This window comes from Malurus melanocephalus, unplaced genomic scaffold (assembly GCF_030028575.1).
Source record: "Malurus melanocephalus ecotype Western Australia unplaced genomic scaffold, MMel_1.1 scaffold_1769, whole genome shotgun sequence".
NCBI classification, from domain to species: domain Eukaryota; kingdom Metazoa; phylum Chordata; class Aves; order Passeriformes; family Maluridae; genus Malurus; species Malurus melanocephalus.
Window position 1 is genome coordinate 9,922 of NW_026625001.1, and position 11,125 is coordinate 21,046.

General features: G+C 47.3%; 1 protein-coding gene across 1 annotated transcript in view; it reads left to right on the plus strand.

The window, feature by feature from the left end:
• The window catches only part of LOC130587331 (centromere protein O-like), a 7,429-nt gene extending 4,893 nt beyond the window's left edge, over positions 1 to 2,536 (plus strand). The window contains exons 6-8 of the mRNA XM_057388309.1: positions 28 to 122; positions 2,168 to 2,353; positions 2,498 to 2,536. Coding sequence (XP_057244292.1) covers positions 28 to 122; positions 2,168 to 2,353; positions 2,498 to 2,536 — 320 coding nt within the window. The remainder of the gene's footprint in view (positions 1 to 27; positions 123 to 2,167; positions 2,354 to 2,497) is intronic.
• Positions 2,537 to 11,125: the final 8,589 nt, after the last annotated feature.

Consider the following 11,125-nt stretch of genomic DNA (forward strand, 5'->3'; position numbering starts at 1 on the left):
GGGGATGGAGGGGGAGCAGCTCCCGGTGATTCCTGCCCCGGGATCTGAGAGCGTTCCTGGAGCTCCTCTGCGCACACCTCAACGGCTTCATGGGGCGGAGGCACCAGCTGGAGCAGCTCCAGGTGGGAATTCTGGGAATTTCTGGGAATTCCGGGGAATTTCTGGGAATTTCTGGGATTGGGGATGGAGGGGGAGCAGCTCCTGGTGATTCCTGCCCCGAGACCTGAGAGCGTTCCTGAAGCTCCTCTGCGCACACCTCAATGGCTTCATGGGGCGGAGGCACCAGCTGGAGCAACTCCAGGTGGGAATTCCGGGAATTTCTGGGATTGGGAATGGAGGGGGAGCAGCTCCAGGTGGAAATGCCTGGGAATTTCTGGGGCTGGAGGTGATGGAAGTGTTGGAGTGGAGAGGAGCAATTCCAGGTGGGAATTCCCAGAAATTCTTGGGAATTCTTGGGGTTGGAGGGGGAGCAAGTCCAGGTGGAAATTCCCGGGAATTCTGAGGAATTCTGGAGTTGAGGGGGGAGCAATTCCAGGCAGGAATTCCTGATAATTCTGGGGAATTCTGGAGGTGTTGGAAGGATTGGGATCAAGAGGAGCAATTCCAGGTGGGAATAACTGGGAATTCCGGAATTGGGGGTGGAAGGGGAGCAATTCCAGGCAGGAATTCCCAGGAATTCTGGGACTGGGGAGTGGAGAGGAATTCCAGGCGGAAATTCCCTGGAATTTCCGGGGCTGGAGTTGATGGAAGTGTTGGAGTGGGGAGGAGCAATTCCAGGTGAGAATTCCTTGGAATTTCTGGGACTGGGAGTGGAGATGGAGCCCTTCCAGGTGGGAATTCCCAGAAATTCTGGAGCTGCTGGAAGGGTTGGGTGGAGGGGAGCAATCCCAAATCCCAAATTTCCTGATTATCCCAAACCCCAAATCCCAAATTTCCCCCGTTCCAGGTGCATTTTCCCGATTGGCCATGGCCGTTCCCTGTGGCAATTCCCTGTGCAACCTCCTGAGCTTCTGAATCCCAAATCCTGAATCCCAAACCCCAATTTCCTAAACCCCAAATCCCGAATTTCCCCCGTTCCAGGCGCGTTTTCCCGATTGGATCATGGGCAGTTCCCGTGGGAATTCCCTGTGCAATCTCCTGAGTTTCCAAACCCCAAATCCCAAACCTTGAATCCTGAATCCCAAATCCCGAATTGTGAATCCCAAATCCCAATTCCCTAAATCCCAAATCCCAAATTTTTCCCATTCCAGGTGCATTTTCCCTTTTGGATCATGGGCGTTCCTGTGGGAATTCCCTGTGCAATCTCCTGAGTTTCTGAATCCCAAATCCCAAATTTCCCGATTATCCCAAATCCCGAATTTCCCCATTCCAGGAACATTTTCCCGACTGTCTCGTGGGCGTTCCCCATGGAAATTCCCTGTGCAACCTCCTGAGCTTCCGAATCCCAAATCCCAAACTCTGAATCCCAAATCCTGAATTTCCCAATTATCCCAAATCCCAAATTTCCCCCATTCCAGGAGCATTTTCCTGATTGGATCATGGGCACTCCTTTGGGAATTCCCTGTGCAACCTCCTGAGCTTCCAAACCCCAAATCCCGAATTTCCCAAACCCCAAATCCCGAATTTCCTAAATCCCAAATCCCGAATTTCCCAATCATCCTGAATCCTGAATTTCCCCATTCCAGGAGCGTTTTCCCGACTGTCTCGTGGGCGTTCCCGTGGGAATTCCCTGTGCAACGTCCTGAGCCTCTGAATCCCATAAATCCTGAATCCCAAATTTCCCTAAACCCCAAATCCCGAATTTCCTAAATCCCAAATCCCGAATTTCCCCCATTTCAGGAACATTTTCACAACTGTCTCGTGGCCATTCCCATGGGAATTCCCTGTGCAACCTCCTGAGTTTCTGAATCCCAAATCCCAAACCTCGAATCCTGAATCCCAAATCCCAAATTTCCCAATTATCCCAAATCCCGAATTCCCCCCGTTTCAGGTGCATTTTCCCGACTGTCTTGTGGGCGTTCCCGTCACAATTCCCTGTGTAACCTCCTGAGTTTCCGAATCCCAAACCCCAAATCCCAAACCGAAAATCCCGAATTTCCTAAACCCCAAATCCCAAATTTCCCAATTATCCCAAATTTCCCAATTATCCCAAATTTCCCCATTCCAGGAGCGTTTTCCCGACTGTCTCGTGGGCGCTCCCCGTGGGAATTCCCTGTGCAATCTCCTGAGTTTCCGGTACCGCGTTCCCGGGAAAAATCGGGAATTGCCAGAATTCCGAGCGCGGCTCCTGTACCGGGATCCATGCGGGACCCTCCCCAGTGACGTCACTGTGACCTGCGCCTGTGAGTGTGGGGTGTGGGGGATTTGGGGTTTGGGATTCAGCAATTCCAGGATTTGGGGTTTGGGATTTGGGATTCAGCAATTCCAGGATTTGGGGTTTGGGATTTGGGATTCAGCAATTCCAGGATTTGGGATTTGGGGTTTGGGATCCCTGCAGGATCCTCCCCAGCGATGTCAGTGTAACCTGCGCCAGTGAGTGTGGGGTTTGGGGGATTTGGGGTTTGGGGTTTGGGATTCAGCAATTCCAGGATTTGGGGTTTGGGGTTTGGGATTCAGCAACTCCAGGATTTTGGGTTTGGGATTTGGGGGAATTGGGGATTTGGGGTTTGGGGTTTGGGGTTTCGGATTCAGCAATTCCGGGATTTGGGGTTTGGGATTTGAGGGATTTGGGGTTTGGGATTTTGGGATTGGGATTTGGGGTTTGGGGTTTGGGATTTGGGGGATTTGGGATTTTTCCCAGGGAATGGGGTGAAGGGAATGCCCTTGAATTGTTCCTGGGAAAGTTCATTTGGGATTTCATGAATAATTCCTGCCTGGAAAGGGTTTCCCATTATGGAAATAATGGAAATCCCATTAATGGGATTATAATGGAAAAAATGGGAAATTATAATTTCCCATTATGGAAATAATGGAAATCCCATAAATTTTCTCATGGAAAGGGTTTTCCAACAGAAATCCCATTAATTTCCCCATGGAATTCCCATTAATTTTCCCATTGAAAGGGTTTTTCCCATGCAATTTCCATAAAGTTTCTAATGGAATTCCTATTAATTCCCCCATGGAATTCCAGTTAATTTTCCCATTAATTTCCCCATGGAATTTCAATTAATTTTCCCATTAATTTTCTCATAGAATTCCCCTTAATTTTCCCATGGAATTCCCATTATTTTTTCATGGAATTCCCATTAATATTCACATGGAATTCCCATTAATATTCACATGGAATTCCCATTAATTTTCCCATGGATTTCCCATTCATTTCCTATGGAATTCCCATTAATTTCCCATAAAATTCCCGTTAATTTTCTCATGGAATTCTCATTATTATTACCATGGAATTCCCATTAATTTTTCCATAAAATTCCCATTAATTTTCCCATAAAATTCCCATTGAATTCCCACTAATTTTCCCATGGAATTCCCATTAATTTTCCCACAAAAAGCCTTTTCCCTGATAGAATTCCCATTCCCGCAATTTCCTGGAATTCCCTGGATTCCGATCCCGGGAATTCTTTCTCTCCAGAACTTTTCCAACCTCAAAAATTCCCAAAAATCCCCCTCAAAATCTGTGGAATCTCCAATCCCGGAATCGGAACGAAAACCCATCCCAACTTTTTTTATGGAATTCCGCTTTTCCCAACCCCCGAATCTCTTGGAATTCTGGGAATTTCAGGCAGAAAATCCCCTCGGGAAATGAGAATTCCCAGAAATTCCCAGAAATTCCCAGAAAATTCCCGATTTTCCAGTGGATTCCGCAGCGGCCGCGGCTCACACGGAGCTTTTCCGACGCCTGGACCTTCCCGGAGCCTTCGAATCCATGAAATCCTTGGAATTGCGGCCCTGAGCCCCCTCTGGAATTCTCATCCCTTCGGAATCGGCGCCGCGGCCTCAGGTTTGTCGGGAATTTTTGGGTTCTGGAATTCCCAAGAATTTCTGGGTTCTGGAATTCCCGGATTCTGGAGTTCCCAGGATTTTTCCAGTTCTGGAATTCCTCTGTTTGGAATTCCCAGGGATTTCTGGAATTTCAAAATTCTGGAATTCTCAGGGATTTCTCCACTTCTGGAATTCCCGGATTCTGGAATTCCTGGAGATTTCTCCGGTTCAGGAATTCCTGGGGATTTATTTGGTTCTGGAATTCCCAGGAATTTCTGGGTTCTGGAATTCCTCTGGAATTTCTCCAGTTCTGGAATTCCAAGATTCTGGAATTCCCGGGGATTTGTCCGGTTCTGGAATTCCCAGGAATTTCTGAGTTATAGAATTTCTGGGTTCTGGAATTCCAAAATTCTGGAATTCCCAGGGATTTCTCCGCTCCTGGAATTCCCGGATTCTGGATTTCCCAGGATTTTCCCAGTTCTGGAATTCCCGGGATTTTTCCAGTGCTGGAATTCCCAGATTCTGGAATTCCCAGGGATTTCTGTGGTTCTGGAATTCCTGGGGATTTCTCCGGTTTTGGGAGAGATCTGAGAAAAACTCAGGAAAAACTTGGGAAAAATCTGCAAAAATTTGGGAAAAATCGGGGAAAAAGTCAGGGAAAATCCGGGAAAAAAATTGGGAAAAATCTGGGAAAAATCCAGGAAGAACCTTGGAAAATCTGGGAAAAATTTGGGAGGAATATGGGAAAAACTGAGAAAAATCTGGGAAAAATCCTTGGAAAAATATGGGAGAAAATCTGGGAATTTGGAGTGGGAATTGGATGAAAATTTGGGATTTTTGGGTTTTTTTTCAGGATAAAATCCTTTGGATCAGCTCTGGCACTCCTTAAAAAAAGCGGGAAGAGCACGGAATCATCCACGCCGGGAATTCCAGGATTATCCATGGAAATATTCCCGGTTTTCCAGTGGAACTTTGGGAATTTGTTAATAAAGCCCCACATTCCCAAAATTCCGAGCTTTTATGGAAAATCCGTCGCTTTCCTGGAATTCTGTCCTGGGAATTTAAAAAAAAGAGGGATTTTTCCATGGAATGGGAAAACTGTGGGATTCGGAATTCCGGGAATTTTCTGATTTCTTTTTCCCCATTGAAGCTCCGCGGGGAATTCCTGGAATTCTGGATCCTTTCCTGAATTTTGGGGGATTTCCGGAATTCCAAACCTGGGGAAATTTGGGAGTTCTGATTCCAGAAAATTTGGGAATTCTGATCCTGGGAAATTTGGGAATTCTGATCCTGAGGATTTTGGGAATTCTGATCCCAGGAAATTTGGGAATTTTGATCCTGGGGGGAATTTGGGAATTCTGATCCTGAAGAATTTGGGAATTCCAATCCTGGAGGATTTTGGGAATTCCGATTCCGGAGGATTTTGGGAATTCTGATCCCGGGAAATTTGGGAATTAAACAATTAAATTTCCTTGGGAATTGAACAGAATTCCTTGGGAATTTAACTTTTTTTTGGGGAATTCAATAATTTCCTTGGGAATTCGAGTTTTCCTTGGGAATTAAGCAGTTAATTTGGGAATTAAACAATTAATTTGGGAATTAAACAGTTTCTTGTGGAATTGGGTGGTTTCCTTGGGAATTAAAAAGTTTTCCTTGGGAATGAAACCATTTCCTTGGGAATTACACAGAAAAATTGGGAATTGTGCACTTTTCCTCGGGAATTAAAGTTTCTTTGGGAATTTTGCAGATAATTTGGGAATTTTGGGGTTTTTCACGGGAATGAGACCATTTTCCTTGGGAATTAAAGGTTTTTTTGGATTTCAATCATTTCCTTGGGAATTCAAGTTTTCCTTGGGAATTCCAATTTTTTCTTGGGAATTAAGCAATTAATTTGGGAATTAAACCATTTCTTTGGGAATTGGGCGGTTTTCTTTGGGAATAAAACTTTTTTTTGGGAATTCAGTCATTTCTTTGGGAATTAGGATTTTCCTTGGGAATTAAACAATTAATTTGGGAATGAAACAGTTTCCTTGGGAATTTTGCAGATAATTTGGGAATTTTTGGGTATTCCACAGGAATTGAACAGAATTCCTTAGGAATTAAACTGTTTTTTGGGAATTCAATCATTTCCTTGGGAATTTGTGTTTTCCTTGGGAATTCAGGAGTTAATTTGGGAATTAAACAACTAATTTGGGAATCAAACAACTAATTTGGGAATTAAAGAGTTTCTTTGGGAATTAAAAAGTTTTCCTTGGGAATGAAACTTTTTCTTTGGGAATTCAATCGTTTCCTTGGGAATTTCAGTTTTCCTTGGGAATTCGGGAGTTAATTTGGGAATTAAGCATTTTCTTTGGGAATTGGGCGGTTTTCTTGGAAATTAAAAAGTTTTCCTTGGGAATTTGAGTTTTCCTTGGGAATTAAACAGTTTCTTTGGGAATTGGGTGAGTTTTTCCCAGGAATGTCCCGGGATGGATTTGGATCCCCCTGGGATCGGGGTTGGGTCGGGATGATCCCTAAAAATCCCAAAATCCCCATTCCAGGGGCACATTCCCGGTTTTCCCGATCCCCTCCCGCTGTTCCCATCCCGTTTTTCCCGATCCCACAATCCCGACAAGAATTCCTCCGAGTTTTTCTGATCGATTTTATGGGATAACTCCACGATCCTCCTGCGCCTCCTTCCCCAAATTCCGGCTCCGAATCCGGGAGGAATTCCCGGAAAATCCCAGATTTGTCCCGCTCCGGGAATTCGATGATCCATCCCTGAGTTTGGATCTCCCGGAATCGACGCCGCTCCAGGTCCCGCTGTCCTTCCCGGAAAATTCCGGGAAAATCCCGAAAAACCCCAGGTGCCATTGTCCTTCCCGGAAAATCCTGGGAAAACCCCGGGATTGCCATCCCTCTCAGAAAATCCCAGGAAAATCCTGGAAAATCCAGGAAAATCCCAGGTGCTGCCGTCCTTCCTGGAAAATCCAGGAAAATCCCAAAAAACCCCAGTTCCGCTGTCCTTCCTGGAAAATCCCAGAAAAATCCCAGAAAATTCCAGAAAATCACAGGAAAATCCCAAAAAACTCCAGGTGCTGTTGTCCTTCCCGGAAAATCCCAGAAAACCCCAAGTGCTGCCCTCCTTCTTGGAAAATCCCAGGAAAATCCAGGAAAATCCCAGAAAACCCCAGGTGTTGTTGTCCTTCGCGGAAAATCCTGGGTCCCGCCGTTCTTTCCTGAAAATCCCAGGGAAATCCAGGAAAATCCAAAAAAAACCCGGTGTTGCTGTCCTTCCAAGGAAACCCTAGGAAAATCCTAGAAAATGCCCAGGAAAATCCTGGAAAATCCCAGGTGCTGCCGTCCTTCGTGGAAAATCCTGGGTCCCACAATTCTTCCTGGGAAATTCCGGGAAAATTCCAGGAAAATCCCGGGAAAATCCCAGAAAAGTCCCAGAAAAATCCCAGAAAACCCCAGGAAAATCCTAGAAAATCCCGGGTCCCGCCGTCCTTCCCAGAAAATGCCAGGAAAATCCCAGAAAACTCCAGGTGCCGTCATCCTTCCCGGAAAATCCAAGAAAATGCCGGGAAAATCCAAGAAAATGCCAAGAAAATCCCAAAAAACCCCGGTGCCGCTGTCCTTCCCAGAACATCCCGGGAAAATGCCAGGAAAATTCCAGAAAATGCCCGGAAAATCCAAAAAAAACCTCGATGCCGCTGTCCTTCCCAGAAAATCCCAGGAAATTCCAGGAAAATCCCAGAAAACTCCAGGTGCCATCGTCCTTCCTGGAAAATCCTGGGTCCCACTGTTCTTCCTAGAAAATCCCGGGAAAATTCCGGGAAAATCCCGGGAAAATCGCAGGAAAATCCCAGAAAACCCTGGGTGTCGCTGTCCTTCCCGGAAAATCCTGGGTCCCGCCGTTCTTCCCAGAAAATCCCAGGAAAATCCCAGAAAACCCCAGAAAAATCCCAGAAAACCCTGGGTCCCGCCGTCCTTTGCGGAAAATCCCTGGTCCCACCATTCTTCCCGGAAAATCCCGGGAAATTCTGGGAAAATCCCGGGAAAATTCCAGAAAAATCCCAGAAAACTCCAGGTGCTGTTGTCCTTCCCGGAAAATCCCAGAAAATGCCAGGAAAATCCAGGAAAATTGCAGAAAACCCCAGGTGCTGCTGTCCTTACTGGAAAATCCTGGGAAAATCCCAGGAAACCCCAGGAAAATCCTAGAAAATCCCAGGTGCCGTCGTCCTTCCCGGAAAATCCAAGAAAATGCCAGGAAAATCCCAGAAAATGCCCGGAAAATCCCAAAAAACCCCGGTGCCGCTGTCCTTCCAAGGAAACCCCAGGAAAATCCCAGAAAATGCCAGGAAAATCCTGGGAAAATCCCGAAAAACCCCAGGTGCTGCCATCCTTCCTGGAAAATCCTGGGAAAATCCCAGGAAAATCCTGGAAAATCCTAGAAAAGTCCCAGAAAAATCCCAGAAAATCCCAGGTCCGGCCGTTCTTCCCAGAAATCCCAGGGAAATCCAGGAAAATCCAAAAAAACGCTGGTGTTGCTGTCCTTCCTGGAAAATCCCAGAAAAATCCTGGGAAAATCCCGGAAAATCACAGGAAAATCCCAGAAAATCCCAGGTGCTGCCGTCCTTCCCAGAAAATCCCATGAAAACCCAGGAAATTCCAGGAAAATCCTAGAAAATCACAGGGCCCAGGAAAACCCCAGAAAAATGCCTGAAAATCCCAGAAAACCCCGGGTGCTGCTGTCCTTCCCAGAAAATCCGAGGAAATTCCAGGAAAATACTAGAAAATGCCAGGAAAATTACAGAAAACTCCAGGAAAATCCCAGAAAATCCTGGGAAAATCCCAAAAAACCCCGGTGCCGCCATCCTTCCCAAGAAACCCCAGGAAAATCCTGGAAAAATTCCAGCAAAAGTGATCCGCCTTTCCCCATTTTCCGTGGAATCAAATCCTTCGGCCTTGGGATCCTCGGGAATTCCTCAGGAATTCTGGGCGGATCCTCGGGATTTTCAGAAATTACTGAGGAATTCTGCACACCCGGTGGGGCCAGATCCTCAGGATCCCACTGGAATTGTGGGAATTCCTCAGGAATTCTCCAGCACCTGGGGATCCCTCGGGAATTGTGGGAATTCCTCAGGAATTCTCCAGCACTGGTGGGATCCTTGGGATTCCTCAGGAATTCTGGGCGGATCCTCGGGATTTTTGGGAATTCCTCAGAAATTCTCCAGCACCTCAGGATCCCTCTGGAATTGTGGGAATTCTTCAGGAATTCTCCAGCACCTCGGGATTTTCAGGAATTTCAGGAATTCCTCAGGAATTCTCCAGCGCCTTGGGATCCCTCTGGAATTCCAGGAATTCCTCAGGAATTCTCCAGCACCTGGCAGGCCCGGATCCTCGGGATTTTCAGGAATTTTGGGAATTCCTCAGGAATTCTCCAGCACCTGGTGGGGCCGGATCCTTGGGATTTTCAGAAATTCCTCAGGAATTCTCCATGACCTGTTGGAATCCTCGGGATTCCTCAGGAATTCTGGCTGGATCCTCGGGATTTTCAGGAATTGCGGGAATTCCTCAGGAATTCTCCAGCACCTCGGGATCCCTCTGGAATTGTGGGAATTCCTCAGGAATTCTCCAGCACCTGGGGATTTTCAGGAATTGTGGGAATTCCTCAGGAATTCTCCAGCACCTCGGGATCCCTCAGGAATTTTGGGAATTCCTCAGGAATTCTCCAGCACCTGGGGATTTTCAGGAATTGTGGGAATTCCTCAGGAATTCTCCAGCACCTCGGGATCCTGGATCCTGGGGATTTTCAGGAATTGCGGGAATTCCTCAGGAATTCTCCAGCACCTGGGGATTTTCAGGAATTGTGGGAATTCCTCAGGAATTCTCCAGCACCTCGGGATCCCTCAGGAATTTCGGGAATTCCTCAGGAATTCTCCAGCACCTCGGGATTTTCAGGATTTTCGGGAATTCTCCAGCACCTCGGGATTTTCAGGAATTTCAGGAATTCCTCAGGAATTCTCCAGCACCTGGTGGGGCCGGATCCTTGGGATTTTCAGAAATTCCTCAGGAATTCTCCATGACCTGTTGGAATCCTCGGGATTCCTCAGGAATTCTGGCTGGATCCTCGGGATTTTCAGGAATTGCGGGAATTCCTCAGGAATTCTCCAGCACCTGGTGGGGCAGGGGCACGGCGGGGCCGGGTTTCTCGCGGCCCTTCAGGAAGAAGGTGAGCAGCTCCCCTTTGCCCTTGACGAAAACGGCGCCGCGGCGAACGAAACGGAACCCGAAATCCTTCAGGATCTGCTGAGTCTCCTCCACCACCTGAGGGACCGGAGAGGGAACGGATATGGGGTGGGATTTGTGGGGTGGGGTTTGGGATTTGGGATTTGAGATGGGATGGGATCCGTGGGATGGGATGGGATGGGATGAGATGGGATCAATGGGATGGCATCAATGGGATAAATGGGATCAATGGGATCAGTAGGATGGGATGGGATGGGATTGGGATCAATGGGATCAATGGGATCGATGGGATGGGATCAATGGGATAAATGTGATCAATGGGATGGGATCAATGGGATCAATGGGATCAATGGGATCAATGGGATGGGATCAATGGGATTGGGATTGGGATCGATGGGATGGGATCAATGGGATCAATGGGATGGCATCAGTGGGATCAAGGGGATCAGTAGGATGAGATGGATGGGATTGGGATCAATTGGGATTGATGGGACCGATGGGATGGGATTGATGGGATCAATGGGATCAATGGGATGGGATCAATGGGATCAGTGGGATCAATGGGATCCATGGGATGGGATGGGATTGGGATCAATTGGGATGGGATGGGATTGGAATTGGGATCCGTGAGATGGGATTGGATCAATGGGATGCAATGGGATAGGATGGGATTGATGGGATCAATGAGATCAGTGGGATGGGATGGGATGGGATGGGATCCATGGGATGGGATCAATGGGATCTGTGGGGGCTGTGGGGTCTATGGAGTGGGGTGGGATGCAATGGGATGGGATGGGATCAATGGAATGGGGTCAATGGGATCAATGGGGGCTGTGGGGTGGGATGGGATCAATGGGATGGGATTGGGATCAATGGGATCAATGGGAACAATGGGATTGGGATGGAATCCACAAGATGGCATGGGATCCGTGGGATGGGATGGGATCAATGGGATCCA